The sequence below is a fragment of the Natator depressus genome, chromosome 3, assembly GCF_965152275.1.
Source record: "Natator depressus isolate rNatDep1 chromosome 3, rNatDep2.hap1, whole genome shotgun sequence".
In the NCBI taxonomy this organism is placed as follows: Eukaryota; Metazoa; Chordata; order Testudines; family Cheloniidae; genus Natator; species Natator depressus.
The window spans coordinates 187,266,919-187,289,435 of record NC_134236.1 but is presented as its reverse complement, the minus strand read 5'-3'; the positions used below and the strand labels follow the sequence as shown (position 1 = coordinate 187,289,435).

Sequence of the window (22,517 nt, the reverse complement as noted above, 5' to 3'; positions counted from 1 at the left end):
TGGTCAATATTGTCCTGGTAAAACATGTGGCAACATTGCATGTGAAGTTATGAGATACCCCCGTATGATGTTATTAACATGTTCCATAGCCCTGCCCAAACCGAAGTTGGTAAACAGGTCTGTCCTAAACAAAGGAATGTGTGCTTTGCTTAATTTGCATTTAAGCAGCAAACAGAGTCACCAAGCAGGAAGGGAGGACAAAGAAAGCTAAAACAGGTAAGAAAAAGCCAGCAGGGAACATCCTTCCACGTGGACTTTGTCTCCTAATGCACAGCTGGAAATGTTTTTTCAAGGTGGGTACTGAAACTATAAAAAGGAGGAACACCCCACGGGACCCCCCTCTGTCTCTCCCTGCCAGTCACATTCAGTGCATCTGAAGAGACAAAGGAAGGATTCATTGAACTTCAGGGAGGGGTCCTGAGAGTTTGGTCAGTAATCTGGAGCATGTGGTTATGTTTCTTGTAAACATTTCTGGCTTTAATGTCTCATTATTTGTACTCACTTAAAATCTCTTTGTAGCTAATAAACTTGTTTTACTATTTTATCTAATCCAATGTGTTATCTCAAATAGTTATTCAGACACTTCAATTTAAACTGGCATATTATTCCCTTAAAGGAATAACAAACTTAAAATATTTGTACTGTCTAGGAGAGGGCTGGGCAGTACAGGACATATATTTCTGGGGGACATCTGGGGCTGGGGTGTATTGGGGTCACCCTGCAATATAACGAAGGCTAGCGAGAGCCAGAGTGTAATTCACGTGTGGCTGGCAGGCTGCGCACGCGCACACACACTCACTCACTCTGTGGTTTGCATGTTGGAAGGCTGTTTGTGACCAGCCTAGATGGGAGCTACTTCAGCAAGGCACTGTAAGGCTTGGGTAACAGACTCCCACTAGTCTGACACTGGTATGTCACACCTAAAGAGCCCTCAATGGCATCCCCTCCCTGTGCCGTATCGCCACAGCTAAAATCAGGAAGGACACCTTAGTTGGACCACCTGCCTTACAGAGGGGAGCTGACAGCTCAAGACTCTTGAACTGCTCCCCAACTTGTCTGAAATAACAGAATTTGCTGACCACCTGGACATTTTGCAAAAGACATCTGTAAAGTGTTTTTTTATTTTTTTTCCAGGGAGGGCTGAGGGATGTTTCCCATAATGAATAGCTCAGTTTTTTAAATGATTAATGCTAATGGGATTTCATTTATCTTGTAACAATGGTAGGGCATGCAAAGTCTTGAATAGGTGTATATATTCATGAAAAATGACAAGTTATTCAACTGTAACAGGAGTTTGAGTAGCTTCAATACAGATCCATGTGGCTGGACCCTATCCGGAACCTTCTAGAAAACTCTGACTGCTGGAGACTGCCAATTTTGCTTGAAGTCACAGAATTCTCCAAGTAAGGTGGTGGATTGGGGCTGTGTCTCATTACATCCTTCCACATATCACAATCTAATATACATTCCCAAGAAGGAGGGATGGAGGTTGTGGATCTGTAATGACATCATCCCCTATGAAATCCAGTTACAGGTCAATTTTTCCTTCTCCAAATTTTGTCACTACTGATCTGCTGCAGCCCTTTACAGCAGCCCTATGGCACACCTCAGCAGCCAAGTCAGCCATTTAACCTTTGGCACCGGGGATGAGATTCCAGTCAGTGCCAAGGACTCCCTGGAACAGCACCATTACCTCTAGATTTTTAAATATAGCACGAGCAAACAGGATTAATAATTTATGGTGTGGTGGTGCTTCCTCTCTGTCCTTTGTTCTGTGCTATTCTTTTTCAGTAGCCAAGGTAACAGGTTCTTTGGCATTACACTTCAAGACCTCTAGAGTCAGTATGGTGTAAAGAAATTGGAACAGGTTCTGGCTCTTGGTCTACCCAGGATACTCTCAGGACCTCCGGGCAATACTGATTCAGTCACATACACTTCACCCAAGCATCAACCAGGCACTTCACATTTCCAAATGGGACTAAAAATTACCTAATGCTAAAAAAATTTACTGCTTCCAACAGCTATCTTGAATTGGGGGTAAGAGAAAATGGCTATGGAGCTATCATAACAGACCTCAGAACAGGAAGTTCCAGCTGGAAGGAAGTGAAGGGCCACTTCTGCTTATACAACCTCACATGGAACCTACCTTGAGCCATGCAATGTTCCATGTGACCCCAAAACACAGAGGTTTCTAGAGAATTCTGGGTTTGGTGTGGAGTGTGCAGACAAATCCCCAAGAATGAGACATTACTGACAATACTCAGCGAATGTTATGCTGACATGTTGTACACGCTTTATAGTTATTGAATTACTCCAAGTAGCAGTAAGTTTTGTGTTTGTTTTTAATGGGAGGAGAGAGGTGTGTGTGGTAAGAGAAGAAGTGGAAAAGGGCTGAAAATGCAGAGGAGGTAACATTGCAAGTGTTGAAAGGAAGGAGGAGATAGATGGGCTGAGGGTAGTGAGCAGTACATTGCTTTTTAAGGCATTCCACCCGGTCAGCACTGCAGCCAGAATGCATCAGCCCTGGAAAAGCTCTCTCTGGCCCCTCCAGGAGCACACAACCCAAAATCTCCTAATCTTCCCCAAATGGGGGTGTCTCTCTTATGTCCCCCACTCCCCCAAGTTACAATACAATCAGTCAGCCCCAGCAACTGTAGGTTAAAACCTAGTTTTCTGAAAATCTTATGTCCTTGGCTTGTATTCTCTGTTCTCATACAAATGGTAACTTAGATTTGGTAAACTAAAACATTTCTTAAACTTAATGGAGAATACCAGAAACCTCCTTTTAATCATTCAGAAAATAAATCTCCTGTCTTCTGTCCATTTTTCAGTAAATGAGATTACATTAATTTTTTTGCCCTTAAGTACATCTTGCTAGAGAAATATCCTTGAGGAAAGAAGAGCTCTAGTTTGAGGTGGCACAAGCATGCATATTTTTCAAAGTGGCAAGGCAGGAGAAATTTGAGGTTCCTCTGAAAATTTAAGTGATGATAGGTACTAAGATCAAGTCATCTGCAACAGCACAACCCTGTCTCTGACCCTGTTATTGACCATTCAAATAATTCTGCCTGTGTCCAAGGAACAGAAGCACTGATAATTGACACTTCTCCCTTGTAATAGGGTTGTGCACTTGCAAATTGAAGAGTTGCTACAGCACTTGCTAACTCTCATAATCAGAACAAGTTCAGCAATATCTTTCATGCTACTTTAATATCCAAGTTTAGGCTAAGTATAAAACTGAATAATTTTGTACTTTCAGCTGAAAGTTAAAAACAAAACCTGAAAACCCCTTACACAGGCATCTGGCTGTTCAGTTTTTTTTACAGTAACACAAAATTACAGTTACAGAAAAACTGCTGATTTATAACAAATTGTATTAGGAACATAGGGAACAAAACTTGAGAAATAACACATTAAAATCTCTTTCTCAGAATGCTTTCCCTCTTGAATCTGATGTTCCTTTGGTTTCACATCCTATACAAGTTTTCACTAAGATGATAATTTTTGATCTTTATATATCTGATTTTCCTCTGACCCACTATTCTTCCTATTGCAATTAATTATTGAATGTCTGCTTAAAGCTGACAGGACAAAGCGTAAGCTTCACATCATTGGTCCAGCTTTCATTCTATGAAGAGAAAGGGTCTGCAGTTTGCTGTGTACACAAATGAAAAGAACGCATGAAGAACCATAGTTTGGCTTTACTAGTCAATGTCTAATATGTAAAAATCTAAGATTGTGGTGAAGCAGAGATCTAAACATAGATCAGTAAAGGAGATGCCTTTTAAAAAAATTTATATTTCAATTAAGTTTAGAAAACTATACAAACTACAAAAATGAAATAAGTTACTCAAATTAGTGTAGATTAATGGGTGACCATTATTACAAGGGAAATACTGTCACTGAAATAGCTTTGTTTTGTTGTAAAAATGATAAAAACACAAAAGTCAATAAAACTGCTAAAATAAGTCTCTGTAATTACCAAGATCAAAATACAGTGGCTTTTTATTAAACATGAACTTTTGTTCTGCCTTCTGCAATACGTAAATAGTGCTGACAATTGGTTTGTGAGCCACTTGCTACAATAAAATGTAATTGTATCATGAGAGAAAGGTGACAATCAGGAGATCATGAAAAAATTACATATTCTCACTAGTAGTTAATTAGCCATGCAAAACCCCCTCAAACAGATATTCTCGTCTATTAGGAATGATTACTATGCAGGCCTACAGATGTCAATACCACAGTCATTCAAATACTTCTTTCCCTACTAATTGAAGGTTGTAAAGCTCTGGTGCCAAGGTTTTGCTTCCAAAGAGCTAATTTATGACTAGAAGGATATTTTATGTCTTCAGTTGCAGCAGCTACAAAACTCAGTAAATCAGAACCATCTGTGCACTGATACTTGAATCACCATTCATCTAGCAGCCTATCCGTCACATTAGTTTGCATCCTGCATTCTTGGCTCATGTACACTTGTGATGGTCCAAAGTTCACAAGAAATATTAAAAATGAATGATACCCTGACCCTGCCTTATTGCACACGCATCAGAGAAGAAATAGGGCTTTTGCATATGGGTAGTTTCAAGGCAGAGATATCGTGAGACTGACATTTCATATCAGGTCCAGTAAGGCTTCTAATTACATCAATCTAAATTTATTAAACTTAAAAGTTTTATGAAATGGTATAGTTTCAGACTTAAAATACAGGGGGGAAATATATAACATGATAGCTGTCAACTTTAAATCTGTGTGCTAAAAACACTATACAGCACTACATACAAATAAACTACTTAAATCCAAGGATGAAATATCCCCTTCAGATTGGTGGCTGTAGGAATGCAATGACAAAGGACCAAAAAAAAAAAAAAAGACAGAAAATGAATTAAATGCTTTTACTTATCAAGACAACTTTGCTTTTAATCTGGCCAGAAAGAAAAACCTGGCATTCAAGCTTGTCTTCAAGATGTTAGTGAACAGAGTCCTTGACTTCCCCATTATCCTGAAAGTAAATGATTCTCCACAGACACACTACTTTGAAGTGAGAAGCTGTAGGTCAAAAGGACTCATGACAGTTTTTCCTCCTTAAGGGTTGACATCCCACTTTTTAGCAAAGAAAGGGGAAACAGGAATTAACAAATGCAATGTATTTAAAGCAAAACAATTGTTGTGTCAGTCTCATTTTGAGATCTTAAACTACTTTATCTCGTACAAAAGAAAAAACAATCATCAAACAGGTTTCACAAAATAATTGCTGAACTGCAAGGGATTGTGTTACTTACTTTCAGATCTTTAGAAGCGCACAGATTTAGTGCACATCTAGCAGTGGAAAATTCCAGAGGGCCATCGTAAAAAGTTCCACTTGATTTCAGTCCATCCACCAGGATTTTCTTTAGCACTTGATACTTTGGCTTTTCCTCATAAGTTAAACCATAAACACATGCCAAAAACTTAGCTATTTCACCTGTGGAGTATATTTTAAAAGGGGGTTTTTTTATATGGACCAACAACTTTGAAAAAGTCTTCAATCCAAGGAATGACAACCAAGATACAACAGAACCAAAAGGCAATAGCCACAACACAGAACTATCGAAATACAAAGATTTTTTTCTTCTTTGGATGGGAAAAGGAAAGAATAGACTGATAAACTTGCCATCCCCTATGCTGTTCATTATGTTATGATTGTTACAGAAAACTATACTAGCATTAAAAACTACTCCTAAAGTTTCTCTTTTTAGTCCAAAGATGCTGATAATTTGGCAACTAGAAAGATTTTCTTGATATTTGGATCATAACAGGACCTTTAAAATGCTGTTGCTATGTATATTGAATGCTAATTTGCAGACATTTTATAATTTGAACACCTACTGGGAAAGCAAAATGCTTTGATTTACAGGTCTTGACAATCCCTGCATTATGCAAATATCCTATAAGTCACTAGACAGTGGTTGGTTTTGTTGGAAACAGGTCTTAATAATGCAACCCAGCAATATCATTATTTTACCACCATCACCACCAGCTGATATCTCTGGAGGGGTTAAGATGCCTTCAGGAGTGTGAGAATACTACAGTTGGGCATGTATAAAAAACTTTTCTTGCAGTTATTTTAGTATAATCCTAAAACTAAACTGCAGTATATATTGACATTTATCTCTTCTGATCCCCAAGGTAAAAGATATTAAAACAGAGCCACAGAGTGTGTACTACACTGTAGGAGGAGGAGAAGGGAAAGCTAAGTTTTAAAGTAAAGTATTTTATACTACACAATTCCAATGTCATATAATACGTATTAAATTTGGGAATTCTGTGGGGAAAAAGAATAGTATGAGCAAATGCCTCATAACCTCCCCACCCTACCACGCCCTGCAAAGGCCGTTGTTTGCCCTATACCGAGAGCTTCCTCTTTGGGTTACCTTTATACTGTTTCTGTGAAGAAAATACAGAACTAGACAAGCCACACATTCATTAGCTGCTTCAAACTCATAAAATGCTGAACAATAAAACCTTTTGTGGACCTGCTGCTTACATTTCCAGACTAACAGCACCCATATTCCTTAACACACTCACTGCTTCCTAACAACCTGGATTGAATGTGGCTAAGATGTCACAGGCAATTACTAAGCCCAAGTCTGTCATGCAGGGAGAGAATTCCTATTTGGTAATTTCCTTTATTAAAGTAAAAAAATTAAGTTCATAGCATTTACATGAAGAAACTGGTTCCAGGAAGACCTAGTGCTAACAGTCTGCTTTTGCAGAATTCTCATACAGGTTAGAATAGCTTTGATAATCAGAGCCTAAACAAAGATTTCACGTTGAACTCAACTGTTAGGGCTACTGGCCTGATTTGTAGCCGGGACTCAACGTGGCCTACAATTTTGCAACTACAATGGATTGTGCATCAGTAAGTTCCAGGTGGAATTGGTAGCACTCAGATGTGTACCTACCTGACTTGCATTGCAAAGGAGTTAGATCTAGATCTCTGTAGTACCAGGTGCACCCAAAAAATTGCAGGACATTGCTGAAAATCAAGCCTTTATTATCTAAGTCATCTACTTGATTTTTGTTTTATGGGATAATGAGGGATGGAAGAAGGAACAGATTTTAAACCATTCCATCATTTATAAAGCTATGTTTTAGTCTTATATTTCTATCACGTTAACATAAAGCAAGAAAATCTTCCTGTCAAAGCAGGACATCTACAACAAGGCAAGGCAAAACATACAAGATTCTGTTCAAGGCATACAAACGAAATCTGGTCCTAGTGGGAGATGTGGAGAGATGGATGAAGATCTTTGCAAGACTCTCATCAAGGCATTCTTGTAGGGTTCTGAGTCTGATAAGGAGTAAATCCATCCAAATGGAATTTTAGCTCTTAGTTTGAGACCATTGGGGCAACAGTTGGGTCTACGCAGGTGTAAAATATCAGATTCCTTTTATCAAATACATCAGCAAATTCTTGATATTTTGCAGAGATTAATAATCTGCTGAGCACAGAAGGCAGTGGACTTCTCAGTGCTGGTTCTTGTTTCCTTGGCCCCTGACTTAACTAGACACAATTGTTGGTAGTAGATCAACTCAAATTGTACCTCAAGCATCTTCCATAAGATGTGTGGATCATGCCGTGAGAGCCAGGGAATACTGAGCATGATCAGAAAGTTTGCTGACCGCAGAGTCTCTAGAAAATATTGAATTTCAACTAGGAGGGGCATGATTTCACAGGACAGCATTCCACCATTGATCATTTACACTAGATCTGGGGTGTGCTTCCTGTCCACTGGAACTTGATTAGCTTTAGCAAATTCAACATCCATGAAATTGCTGGTGGCCACACAATCCACTCGCCTCATGTACAGCTGGGACGCTGTAGGTGCAGCAGACGACAGTCTGAGGCTGCCAGGATACATGTGGGCAGAAGAGGGGGCCTCGTTGGAGAACTCAACTCCAAGGAGCAGGAGCAGGCTGTCAGAACTACCAAGTGGCAGGGGATGCTCCCAGTGAGGTAGCAATGTTGAGCAGGCTAGAGTAGCTACTCTCACTGGAAGCTTATATCCTGGGTCTTGGGGTCATCTGGTTAGACCTGTGCCTGTGGATTGGCTGAACCCTGGTTGATTGACATGGAGCCCTCAGGTAATCAGGCTAAGGGATGGCTCGGCAGCACTTCTCAGGCTCAGAGAGCACTCATCAGGCAATCATAGATAACTCATTACACTAAATACCTTTGTGGATCTTGGCCTCTGTCTCTTGGGCCCAGATCCACATAGGGACTTGGATGTTGCAGTGCTGACTGTCACAGCATCTAACTTCTAAATCCCTGGAAAAATCACAGTAGCATCATTGTGATCCAGAAAGCCTGAGTCAGGCACCTAGGCTCCTATACAACAAATGGGGAAAGACAGGTACCTTAGAATGCAATGCACAAAGCCAGCACCTAAACTAGCCAATGGGAGGTGGAGATGAGAGGGGTATGTGCTAAGGAGCCTTAGTTCCCCATCTGTAAAAACGGGGATAATAGCACTTCCTTACCTCACAGGGCTGTTGTGAGGATAAACACATTAAAGATTGTGAGGTGCTCCATGCTGCTCGGTGATAGAGGCTATACGAGAGTGAGATTTTTTTTTTTTAAACCTTCTGCTACCAAAAAACATTTTTAGTACTGGCATTAAGGCCCTGGTCATCTCCTTTGCTCTGTAAGCAATGGGGACCCTAAGCTGGGAGGTGTGGAAGTGATTAGCACCAGTGCCACTGCATCATTCCCTCTCTGTGTCTGAATGGAATTCGAACTCTGAATTCGAACTCTGGGGGGATGTACAAGACAGGAGGAGCTGCTGTCCATAGCATTTTCATATTCCTAGGCAGAAGATCTAAAGTATTATTTGAGTGCCAATCATTGTAGCATCTAGCTGTCAAATACAGCATTAACATTAGCATAACATTTAATTTGAAGTGGCCATCTCTTGCCATCTTAAAAGGGATGTGGTTCTTCACACATCTGGCAAGCACCGCATCATGAGAGGCACCCCTTCTTTGGCCTCTTGCAAAAGGAACAGAACAGCACCTGTTACCTGGCTGCTCCACCTCCTCGGTCTCTAGGTATGGACAACTTAGCATGCACTAGGAGTGAAGAAATGGCAGCCAGCCTTGCATTCCATGGAAGGGGCCAGCCCATGTCAGTTTTGATTTCATATGGTTGGAGGTGGGGATAATTGCAGTAGGGCAGAGGAAAGGGAGAATTATAGGGAATTTTAGGTGGGGAGAGGGAAAGAAAGGGAAGAGGAGAGAGTGGAGGTAGTGGGTGGTGGGGGGAAGGGAAAAGAGTGATGATCAGAGAGAGGACTAATAAGGGAAAGGAGGAAACAAAATTTGAGGATGAGCAAGAAATTGAGAGGTGGAGAAGAGCAGAATGGAGAGATTGAAAGAGTAGAGCGGGACGGAAAAAATGTATATGTGAAACACGACAAGGAAATGGACGGGGAAGTAGGATCATAGGGTTAGAAGGGACCACAAGGGTCATCTAGTCTAACCCTCTGCCAAGATGCAAGATTTCGTGTGTCTAAACTAGAGGTGGACAAACTACGGCATGCGGAACCCTCCTGCCTGGCCCCAGCTCCTGGCCTGGGAAGCTCGCCCCCGGCCCCTCCCCCGCTGTTCCCCCGCAGCCTCAGCTCACTGCGCTGCCAGCACAATGCTCCGGGCAGTGGGGCTGCGAGCTCTTGCCAGGCAGCGCAGTTGCAGAGCCACAGCCTGATCCGGTGCTCTGTGCTGCACGGTGGCGTGGCTGGCTCCAACCGGGCGGCACAGCTGCCTGGCCTGGTGCTCTGGGCAGCACAGCTGTAGCGCCACCAGCCACTGGTGCTCCAAGCAGCGCGGTAAGGGGGCAGGGAGCAGGTAGGGTTGGATAGAAGCAGGGGAGTTTGAGGTGGTGGTCAGGGGGCAGGGGTGTGGATGGGGTCGGGGAGGTCAGAGGGCAGGGAACAGGAGGGTTGAATGGGGGCAGAGGTTCCGTGGGGGCAGTCAGGAAGGAGAGGGGGGGTTGGATGGGGTGGTGGGGGGTCTGGGGATGGGAAGGGGACAGGGCAGGAGGTGGATGGGGCAGGAGTCCTGGGGGGGCTGTCAGGGGACAGGCGGGGTTGGATGGGCAGGAGTCCTGGGGGGGGGCCGTCAGGGGGCGAGAAGCAGCGGGAGTCGGATAGGGGGCAGAGGCCAGGCCTTGCCTGGCTGTTTGGGGAGGCACAGCCTCCCCTAACCGGCCCTCCATACAATTTTGGAAACCAGATGTGGCCCTCAGGCCAAAAACTTTGCCCGCCCCTGGTCTAAACCATCCAACTCAGTTCCAGCCTCCTTTCTGAAAACCTCCACTGAAGAAGCTTCCACAACCTCCTGAGGCAGTCTGTTCCATTGTCCTGCTGTTCTTACATTTAGGAAGTTTTTCCATTTTTCCTGAGATTTAATCTAAGTTGTGGAAGAGAGGGAACGTTGATGACAACTTTAAAAAAAAAAATCTCCTGAGTGGCTGGCGGGCTGGCGGGAGGGGTGGGGGTGGCAGGGCGAGGGGGAACGCGGGCAAATGGACGCACACACGTGCATGCACACACACACGAACACACAAACAGGAATGCTATAAATTGAGGGGTGTCTGACAGCTGTGATCTACTCAGAAGATACTGCCTGGTCTGCTCTTGCTTACCAGTCTGATCCTGATGGTCAAACTTAAGCTCATTCTGGTCTCTTGTCAAATATTTATGCTGAAGGCCCCAATCCTGCAAAGTTTAGTATGTGGATATAACGTCAAAGAGGTACCACACAGGTGGACTGCTGGACCTACACATTACAATTTGCAGGATCAGGGCCCTAAGGGGATAATGCTGCATTAAATCATGCTTGCCTTAGGGGGACTGGAATTGGTAATTTAATTTAAAATATTAAATTTCAGGGTTTGTTTTTTTACTTCGTTCTTATTGTTTTTTTCCCAAAAGTTATAAAAATATTTAAAAGCCTTATTCTAATAAACAGACTAAGACAGAATGATAAAATACACAGCATATGCTCTAATCACGCTTACAGCAACTGCTTCCAGCCGGACCCCACTTCATCACTGAATCTGGGAGCTTGTCCATCAGTCTGAAACAACACAAGAATACAACAGGTGAAATGTGAATTTTTAGGAGGTGATCCTTCACTTGGAATTCTGGATACAGTAAAACTCTATTCCAAAAGGAGGGGATCTCAAGGATAACTAACACTTCAAAAGACTCCTCTTCAAACAAAATCTCTACCTACCAGATACCTATTTTTAACCACCTAGAGACTGAAGATTTAAGCAAAACCAGTTACAACTGGGAAAGCATCTTCACTTCATGCCTCTTTGCAGGAGCTTATACATTTTCTGGGAGTAAATAAATATACCTTGGGATGAAATTTCTCACTTTGCTCTCACCCCAAAGATTAATTTTTGTGCTTTTAAAGTTGGGAACAGTTTTGTCTGGCTTTCTCTAATCATTTAGCACCAGATCCTTCCTAGCCCTAATGCAGGGAAGTAGGGACAACTGAGTGAGAACTGCCAGGATTACAGCTACAAGCTTGGTGGCGGAGAGCAAGGACAGTGTCTCCAGTGCTCCCTAACCAAATGAGGGGCAAAGCTATGGCCCTGTCCCTTCTAAATGTCAACAGAGCTAAACTGGTGGAAGGGGAAGGAGTCAAGACCTACACTAGATTATTAGGTTGGTTAATTAGGTTTGGTCAGGGGTGTGAAAAATCCACATCTCTGAGCAGCATTATTAAGCCAACCTAAATCCCCATGTAGACAGTGCTAGGTCAGCAGAAGAATTCTTTCATGGGCCTAGCTATCACCTCTCGGGGAGACTGACTACCTAGACCGATGACAGAACCCCTCCCATCGGGATAAGTAAAGTCTACACCAGGGGTGGGCAAACTTTTTGGCCCAAGGGCCACATCTGGGCATGGAAATTGTATGGCGGGCCATGAATGCTGATGAAATTGAGGTGGGGGGGTGAGGGCTCCGGCTGGGGGTGCGGCCTCTGGCCTGGGGCTGGATACCTTACTCCTCCCCCCACCTCAAAGCAAGACAGGGCTTGTCTACACTTACAATGCTACAGCGGCATAGCTTCATCTATGTAACGTTTCAGAGTAGACACTACGGGGATTCTCCTGTTGGTGTAGGTAATCCACCTTCCCGAGAGATGGTAGCTAGGTTGACAGAAGAATTCTTCAGTCAACCGAATGCTATCTACATAGCTGGGGCCAAGGGCAGTAACTAAAGAGGCTTAAGGAGCGGGCCTCCACCCCGCTTCCCTGGGCCAAAGCCAAAGCCCAAGGTGCCAGGTGTCACTGTTTGCCCCCCTGCATGTTCCTCTGTGCCGTCTTAGGGGGGTGCACCCCACAGTTTGAAAACCTCTGCTTTAGAGTGATTTATTTTCACTTTTAGAGATTAAATTACTGTAACACTCAGATTACATTTCTCCACAATGGCTCTGTAGATATGATGTAATTTAGCTCTGTGGGGCTCCTGGCAACTGCCTTGCTTGCTACCCCCTACTGCTGGCCCTGCTACAAGGGACTTAGGTTGGCTTAACTACACCACTGAGGGGTGTGAATTTTTCACACCCAACCAACATAGTTTAAAACAAACAATCTAATTTTCTACTCTAGACCAAGCCTGAGCCAATTTTTCCCCACTGCTCCTCCTGGGGTGGTGCCGTATACTATACACTGCTCCTTGCTGTGGGTGAGCCAACAGCTTAGTCTAGCCCTTCATGTTTTAAAAGGATAGAACTGCAGTTAAAAAAACCTATATTCCTGCAGGGGCCCAGTTCTCTCTTTAAAAAACAAAACACTTTCAATTAATTCTTCGGGGCCATAGCACCAAGCCCCTGTAACTGGGCTGGGGATCCCATCAGTGTAGCTGCATAGGGACTATTGGAACAGCATCTATGGTCATCATGCACCCAACTGGGAGAAGACGGGATTATCTGCACTGCAGCAGACTGTAGTCCAGGGAGTCACAACAGAGTTGAGCCTTGTTGAACAGGTGCATGTCCTATCTGAAATTGCCCTTCTACCTCAAAATCCTGAATCTCCTTTGTTTGGAGGAACCACAGGGGACCTACCAGAGCTGCAGGTGCAGGATTTGCCCCTAAATTCATAAAGGCAGAGTACAAGGGCTTTGCTTAGAGAATCTAAAAAGAGGATAAAACCATCAGGTCCTCATCCAATGGGGTGGTTTTGTATGGAGTGGCTTCACAAGCCTTAACAACAGCTAGGGTTCTGCTACAATCCCTGTACAGCCATGGGATGAGCATGTGAATCTGTGAAGCGCTGGATGAACTGGCTACGTCATGCCAATCTTTAAAAAAGGGAAGAAGGAGGATCCTGGGAACTACAGGCCAGTCAGCCTCACCTCAGTCCCCGGAAAAATCATGGAGCAGGTCCTCAAGGAATCAATCCTGAAGCACTTACACGAGAGGAAAGTGATCAGGAACAGTCAGCATGGATTCACCAAGGGCAAGTCATGCCTGACTAATCTAATTGCCTTCTATGATGAGATAACTGGCTCTGTGGATGAGGGGAAAGCAGTGGACGTGTTATTCCTTAACTTTAGCAAAGCTTATGACACAGTCTCCCACAGTATTCTTGCCAGCAAGTTAAAGAAGTATGGGCTGGATGAATGGACTATAAGGTGGGTAGAAAGTTGGCTAGATTGTCGGGCTCAACGTGTAGTGATCAATGGCTCCATGTCTAGTTGGCAGCCGGTGTCAAGTGGAGTGCCCCAGGGGTTGGTCCTGGGGCCGGTTTTGTTCAATATCTTCATAAATGATCTGGAGGATGGTGTGGATTGCACTCTCAGCAAATTTGCGGATGATACTAAACTGGGAGGAGTGGTAGATACGCTGGAGGGCAGGGATAGGATACAGAGGGACCTAGACAAATTGGAGGATTGGGCCAAAAGAAACCTGATGAGGTTCAATAAGGATAAGTGCAGGGCCCTGCACTTAGGACGGAAGAACCCGATGCACCGCTACAGACTAGGGACCGAATGGCGAGGCAGCAGTTCTGCGGAAAAGGACCTAGGGGTTACAGTGGACGAGAAGCTGGATATGAGTCAGCAGTGTGCCCTTGTTGCCAAGAAGGCCAATGGCATTTTGGGATGTATAAGTAGGGGCATAGTGAGCAGATCGAGGGATGTGATCGTTCCCCTCTATTCGACATTGGTGAGGCCTCATCTGGAGTACTGTGTCCAGTTTTGGGCCCCACACTACAAGAAGGATGTGGATAAACTGGAGAGAGTCCAGCGAAGGGCAACAAAAATGATTAGGGGTCTGGAACACATGACTTATGAGGAGAGGCTGAGGGAACTGGGAATGTTTAGTCTACGGAAGAGAAGAATGAGGGGGGATTTGATAGCTGCTTTCAACTACCTGAGAGGTGGTTCCAGAGAGGATGGTTCTAGACTATTCTCAGTGGTAGAAGAGGACAGGACAAGGAGTAATGGTCTCAAGTTGCAGTGGGGGAGGTTTAGGTTGGATATTAGGAAAAACTTTTTCACTAGGAGGGTGGTGAAACACTGGAATGCGTTACCTAGGGAGGTGGTAGAATCTCCTTCCTTGGAAGTTTTTAAGGTCAGGCTTGACAAAGCCCTGGCTGGGATGATTTGATTGAGGATTGGTCCTGCTTTGAGCAGGGGGTTGGACTAAATGACCTCCTGAGGTCCCTTCCAACCCTGATATTCTATGATTCTATGCCCCAAGACCTACTCTACACGCCAGTAGAGACAAACATCTGCACAGCATACAGATGGGAGGGTCCCCATGGGGCCTGTCCTTTAAGGCTGTCAGTAGCTGCCATCATGTTTAGAGGAAACGGGAGGTGGGATTTTGTTAGTCACCTCTTTACACAACAGTATATGTTTAAAAAATGAACTTTCCAAACAGCATACTGTACATCATTGTTTCACTCTCACATGTAATAGACGCAGCAGCAGTTTCAGTGGATGGCACCTACCCTGTGGCTCATTAAAAGAGGAGAATTCAGGTCTGACTAGAAAGCATCAGAAATTAGAGTTCCAGAACTAAATTAAGGAAAATTCTATGTGTTTGTTTATTTAAATGTCGTTAATTTCCCAAAACTTACACTTGGAAATTCTATGATTTCTAGCTGAATTTCCTCAGCTTAACTTCCCTCATGAGGCTGCCATGGCACCAATTTCCATTTGATTGTTAATTATTCTTTTATTTCAGTCACTTAGTGTTTCGTTCTTTTTTGTAATTAGAGGTAACGATTAGAAGATTTTTATATTACACTGGAGTTTCCCTTTTTGAAGTTTTCACATGCTTTTATTTGTGATCTGATAACTCAAGACCAGTTTAGTTTTTAAAAGTTCATAGTTTGGTGAAAAGCACAAGCCATGCCAAGGCTGAGTGACACTGGCAGAGAAAAAGGGAAGTTCAACAAGTGAGAGAACACATTGCATCATCTCCCTTACCTATTTAAGTGGGCACACAGCAGCAAATCCAGCACCTGGCCTAAACAGTGGGGATAGGTGCTGGGGAGGAGAAATCCTTTCCCCCAGGCCACAGTATGGCTGCAGAGCAACCCTACAGAAGTCACCTCAGTTACTGGACTGGAGTATACAAGATGAAGCACTTACTTCTCCCCCCACCTTCACAGCCATAACTCAGCTACCCCCTAGTTCCCTGCACTAGGGCTAGCAGTAGATTCTTTCTAAATGACTAGAGAAACAAGGGGAAGGGAAGAAAATGGGATTATCTGTGCAGCAGCAGAGTCCCAAGCCTTGCCTCTGTGTCTTGTACTACTTCAACTGCACTCCCACATCCAGGTCTGCTCTCAGCAGAACCATACTGGTTCCACTGCAAAGGGTATATGAGCAGAGAAGGGGGCTGGATTTGTCCATCGGACACCCATCAACTTGCATGTAACTGGATATCTACATGTACATACACCCATCCCCTCTGGTCTTCCACAACATTACAGGGGCATCAAAAACATTCAGACAATTAAGGGAGCTACCTCAGTAAATGTTTCATACCAAGGGGGACACAGTCATTCAAATAAGAGGGAATTTTTGCCAAATGGAGTTGTACCATATTTTACGTATTTCCTCCTAAGAAGCCTTTGGCTGCCAGTCTGGAAAATACCAGTGCTTGAAGGGTTAACTGTAAGTGAAGAATTAGTGAAGCAGTTTGATCGATTAAATTGATTCAGTAGAATTGTGTAAGTGTTAGTTTGGATTCTGTACCGATCAGAACTTCTAAAGCAGAAATATTAAACATAACATACAATGTCAACGTTTACAGATGCAATCTGTATTATCCGCAGTCTGCAGGCTAACCTTTTTCTCTGCTGAGAGCGGATGCCATACTGAATTTGCAGATTGATTTCTGTGGCTCAGATATCCCTATTGTGTACCTCTGTTGTGACTTGCCCTACTTAAAAAAGTTTGCTGCTTTCTCCAATTGTGATGCTACATCTATGGAAAACTACAGTTCAGCATATCCTTGTACTGAAGAACAGGCTATATTGTACCACATGCAATTAACTCTCTCAAGTCCCATCAGTGAGAGCACTGAAAAAATGGTAATAAACTCTGTTGTGTTAATATTATCTAATGAGTCATGCTGGTGTGGGGGGAAATGGGGGGGCAGATTCTAACAGATAAAGTTTTTTACTTGGTATTTTAAATGTTCATATAACATTGAAATCCTAAACCAAAAGATTGAATTCTTTAAAAAAAAAAATCTATATAACTGAAAGCGAAAGAAATAGAATGAAACAACACATGAAAAATAAGGACAGCTTGCTCAAATTTTCATCTCTGTCTCTGTGAAGCAGTTACATAGTTGATTCTACAAAATCATTCTGAATGTGCAGCAAGCATACTGGCACACAGGATTTGCAAATGCAACTTCTTAAATAATTATGAGAATTCAAAAATCTGAGAAATTGTTCTGCATCACACATTTGTGTACATGAAATCTCCACAGCTGCATGAACATAAATGCATGCAGGAGATGTAATGCACACTCCCAGAGTTCACATCTTTTAAATGCTTCTAACATATCTTTAATTAAGGGGAAATGTTTTTGCTTTCAGGTAAGGCAATATTCTACAGGATGTGAGCTCCCTTTGAAGTTCACTTTCAGATTTGTTTTGGTAAATGATGGAGTATTTGAAATTATTATTATTTACTTTATTTTAGCAGTCTGGACAGATACAGGGTCCTTGAGGTTCTGTTCCCAGGGTAGTTTCCCACATAACCACTGTAGCATGCAATAGCCAAGGATTTCAAGGTCACCTCTTCTGGATGGGGCTAAAGGAGAGAGAGAGAGAGAGATGAAGAATACGACCCATAAGAAATAGAAAAGCTTTGACTGAACTACTGTTGATGAAATATGAAAAAGCCAAATGGGCAAAGTGTTTTGTTTGTTCAGCTGTATTAGAACTAAAACGCCCAGGATTTTGGCCTCAGTCCACAGACAGGCAGTGACTTGTTGCTGCTGAAAGTAAGGGTCAGTTTCCTCACCTCCTCCAACTTCATCCTTCCTTAGTCTGGCCTGTCACATGAACTTGATCCCCATGGCCTCTGACATGATCCAGACAGCCCATAACCCAGTACCAACACTTTCTCAAAGAGCCAAGCAGTAAAACAAAGAAATAAATGTCTGCTGCTAAATTGCTAACACATGTTCCAGGAAGTCCATGGGGTCCACATTGGTCATGCAGAGACCCTTTCAGTGCAGACTAAACACTGATGGCCTTTCCTGTTCTACTATAGAACTATTTGAAGTTGGAAGATATGACAAAACTGCCATCTAGTGTACATTTACACACCAAATCGGTCTGCTTACAAGTTCCATGAACTGTTTGTTTAAAGAGAGAGTTGTAGCACAGGCTAAAATACACTGGCTCTTTAGTAAATCATTCATACATTTATCACAATTTTGCTTGCCAATAAGAAAAGCACCGAGTTATTTCACAAACACCAAAATCCCCCAACCCCATATGAAAAAGCTGAAAACACATACTAATTTTGTTTCTTCACTACTGGTGACAAAAAACAAACATCTTATACACAGGGAGACAGACGGTACTTGAATTCATACAAAGATTGACTGTTCCCAGGAAAGAAACCCACTGCAATGTAATCTAAGAACTAGCATTGTTGATTGCTATTTTAAGTAACAAGCTGGGGCAGATTCCCCATTTCTTTGTATGAAGCTGAAGCATATCCCATGTTCACAATATAACACGGTAGGCTGAAGTACACTAACAAACTGTTAATCAATTAAAATTATTGGGTAAAAAAATAGCAAGTCCTTTTGAAAATAAATTACTCATTTTCCCAAATTCATTTGAAACCTGCATAAAAACTGAGGGCAACTGTGAGTTTATATTTACGTGGTACCCCACGTCTAAAGTAGAGAGACAGACACACAAGTAGTAGAGTATGTGGCTGTTAATCCAGCTGTAAACAGGTATCATATTTTACGAGCTTTCATTAAATAAATTCCAAAAAGTTACTCAGCAAACGTATCTTTTAATTTAAAAAGTCATCTACTGAAAGCTACAGTGCCAACACTTCATAACTGTTTCTTGTTACCATACATGGTTGTTATAAAAGCAGAAGACAAGATTAGTTCTTACATATTCTCTATCTTTACCACTATTAGACTATCAGATTACTAAAGGCCCTGCAATCCAACAGAATGCTACGCTATCCCTTGGGTGTCATTTATTTTCTGCACTAGATTCAACAATGTCCTAATGCAAGACTTGGCTCTCGTATTAAAATAAAAACAATCTATACCACTTGCTGTTCTGTAGCGATTTCTTCAGTCATAAATCTCCCGTTAACTGTGGAATGATTCCATTCATACACATGTGTTCACAACTCCTTCTTCCATTATGGCAATTCCAGATTACAACCATATAAACCAGCACTTTTGATGGCAGAGCCTCTAATTTTCACAAAATGCTATTCTGACACCTGTTTGTGTGACACAGGCTACATACAACCAGCCCTTTGAGAAAAACTGTCAGAATTACAATGGAGTACTTTTTTCACTGAGGGAGTAATTGATATGAAGCTGTAAGTAATGGCAAGTCATTTAGATTTCAGAAGCTAACCTAACATAACTACTCTTCAGATTAAATAGTCCTCAGAGAGTAAAATTTATTCCGTTGTTGTAATTTGGCCATGTCTAATTACCTTTGAATTCACATTTTAGATCTTTCACCCATTTCTTGATCTGCTACTTCATTTGTACAGCAAAGTCATGTTGTGAGTAGGCAGCATGTGTACAAGAGTTTTACCAATGCGTTAAGAAAGTTGTGGTGTCCCACAGAATAAACGCAAAATATATGCAATTAAACTACATGCTGCAACAATTAAAAAGAAAATGAAAAGTATTCCAAAGAGATGATAAATTACCAAAGCTGTTTATTTATCTACATATTTGCAAATCAGTGTTAATACACAAGTAGATTTACACATCTTTTTTGAGATTTATTCAAAAGTATCAACATTTCATATCTACTTAATTGTGTATTGTCCTATCCTCTCTCCCTACTCTCTCATCAGTTCATTATTAGAGATCTTAACTTCTTGAAATGATTATATTTATATCATCATGATCTTTAATATTTTTATATATTTATTTGGCTAATAATTACTCTACTCTTTAGTGAAACAGTGTGCTTTATGGTAGTAACCAGTTGAATTCATTACAAATGTGAACTCTCTATTCTCTAAATAATCCCAATTTATCTCTCAACTATATCTTTAACCAGAAAAATAAATCTGCTAATAAAATCTAAAATGAGATTACTAGAGTCCTTGATGATATAAAAATAAATCTGGGCTTAAAGAACTTCAAAGCCTGCTTTATTTTAAGATATAATAAACAAGTGAAAATTCATAAAATTTTGACTTTTAAAATACAGCAATTCTGCTTGATAATTTGTCACTTTTACAAGACCATATTTTAAAAAGAATCCTTATTTTAAACCAAATTACATTTGATTTCTCTGTAGACTAAGAATTTCTATTCTTTTTTTTCAATAGACATTTGAAATTTGATTTTCCATTAGCTACTACAATATTATGGTGTTACAGTTGTTAGCCCAATATTAAATGCTACCTGATGAAAACATTTTAGTATAATATTATATTCCACAATACTTCACAGTTTAACTTTTTCACTTCAACATTTAAGACCTGATTCTGTACTTGTGCCAAGATAAATCAGAAGGTACTCCACTGAAGTCACTGGAGTGAAATCAGAGTCAGGCCCTTAGAATATATTCTCAACTCAACATGTAGGGATAGTGCTGGAAAATTTACTCTAACAGAGTAGCATAACTGAAGCAACTCACACTGAGATGAGAATGTATTATGCTTCTGTGTATGTAACACATTTTGCAGTTAGTTGAGACCTAATATGAATTTGGATTACTATTTCAAAACGGAAAGTAAATTATATCATACCAGCCATTTTTATGGTCTTGAACCTCCAACATTCCCAAGAATTCATCTTAAAGACATCTGCTAACCAGAATTCATGTGTGGAACTCTCCAGCAACATAAAATGGAAGTTTTCCACTATGCCCTTATTTTGCTAACTATTTCTCCTTCCACTCAGAGTGAGCTAGAAGGCTGATCAAAGACAGAGATAATGTGTTTTTCTATGACATTTTCACTACTACTATCACATTATAATTTCATCATTAGTCTTTAGATTGTAAGCTCTTCAAGGCAAGGATTGTTTTATAAGTTTGTACAGTGTCTTACACAATGGGACCACCAATCCTAACTGGGGTTTCTAGGGTCTACCATAATATAAATAATAATAGTGTTTTTTCATGACACAAAGCCTATAAAGAAAAAAAGTGTGTCAAACTGACTGTGGAGTTAGAAATATAATTTTAAAAAGATATTACCCTATGGAGTTATATCTTATGAGATGAGTGTTGTCATCTGTAGAGCACTATAAAGTAACAGAACAGTTCAGCTTGGGGTTGAGAATAAGACAAAGAAGATAAACGAGACTGAAATATGAGACTCGATAAAATTAATGGCTGACATATTTCCAAGGAACATAATGAAGTACTGCCTCATTGAGGGTATGGTCAGCCTGAGGAATTTACTGCAGCAGGAGGGCAGACTCAAATATGGTGCATTGTTTTTTAAAAGAAGGCTGGATAGTTTTAAACAACACTTGTGGGCAGCGTACACAAATTTAGCAGAGGGTTATACACAGAACTCTGTGAACAGCAGATTTTTCAGCTTGCTAGCAGTTCTGAGGGTGGAATGGGAGGGAGAAGCATTCTGGGTCAAGCTGACACTGACATTTTTCAAAATTTTCAGCAAATCAAAAAGTAATTGATTTGGATAGAACAAAAACAAAACACTTTCAATTTAGGGCATTTTAACCTCTCTTTTTTTTTTTTTTTTTTTTTTTAATAAAAGCAAAGGAAATTTGGAAACAAATGGCTAGATTTGCAAAATCAGGGTGGTGGTGATCCCCCTTATACCAATAGCCCAGAGGTTAGGGCACTGACTTGGGGGGCGGGGGCACCCGACTGCAGCCCCTGTTCCAATGAATAATTATTAATACAAAGTGGAACAGCTGCCAAATAAGAGACAGAGACACAGAGAGAGAGAGAGAGAGAGAGAGAGAGAGAGACAGACAGACAGACAGACACGCCACCCACACCCCAAGCCAGCGTATCCTATAGCCTGGTGTTTAGGGCACTAACCTGGCAGGGGCGATACCTAAGTTCAAGGCCCTGCTCCAGAACAGGGATTTGAACCTTGGGCGCTCACATCCCAACCAAGTGCCCTAACTAATAGACTTGGGTGTAAGAAAAGGGGTGGTACTTGAACTGACAGAGCAACAGTTCATAGATTCCAAAATAGTTCCGTTTGAACTAGACAACATCTTTCAAAAGAACATCCGATCTTCATTTCAAAATTGCCCGTGATGGAGAATCTACTACAAACCTTGACAAATTGTTCCAATGGTTAACCACTTTCACTATTACGAAAATTAGGCCTTATTTCCAGTCTAAATTTGACCATGTAGGTACTTTGTTCAAGTCGCTCCTTAACTTTCTCTTTGTTAAACTAACAAGACTGAGCTCCTTGTGTCTATCACTATAACACAGGTTTTCTAATCCTTTCTGATCTCATGGCTCTGCACCTTCTCCAATTTATCAACATCCTTCATGAACTGTGGGCACAAGAACTGGACATAGTATTCCAGCATCAGTCACACCAGTGCAAAATACAGCAGTAAAATAACCTCTACTCCTACTCAGTATTCCCCCATTAATGCATCCAAGGATTGCAGGATCATCAGGTTGAGTATGGCAAATCCAATGTTAATAGACAAGAATAGGGGGATGAGAGGGTAACAAGAAAAGAGAAGAGAATCCAGAGAATTTGACTTTGGGTTTTGGTAATGCATGATTTCCCCTAGGCATGG

At 41.6% G+C, this 22,517-nt stretch overlaps 1 protein-coding gene across 10 annotated transcripts in view; it reads right to left on the bottom strand.

Moving 5' to 3' along the window:
• Positions 1-22,517, bottom strand: part of VRK2 (VRK serine/threonine kinase 2) — a 69,678-nt gene that overhangs the window by 7,510 nt on the left and 39,651 nt on the right. For all 10 annotated transcript variants that reach the window (XM_074949497.1, XM_074949496.1, XM_074949495.1 and 7 more), the window contains 3 exons: positions 17,221-17,341; positions 11,060-11,118; positions 5,283-5,464 (listed from right to left, as the gene is read on the bottom strand). In XM_074949497.1, the coding sequence (XP_074805598.1) occupies positions 5,283-5,464; positions 11,060-11,118; positions 17,221-17,341 (362 nt within the window). The remainder of the gene's footprint in view (positions 1-5,282; positions 5,465-11,059; positions 11,119-17,220; positions 17,342-22,517) is intronic.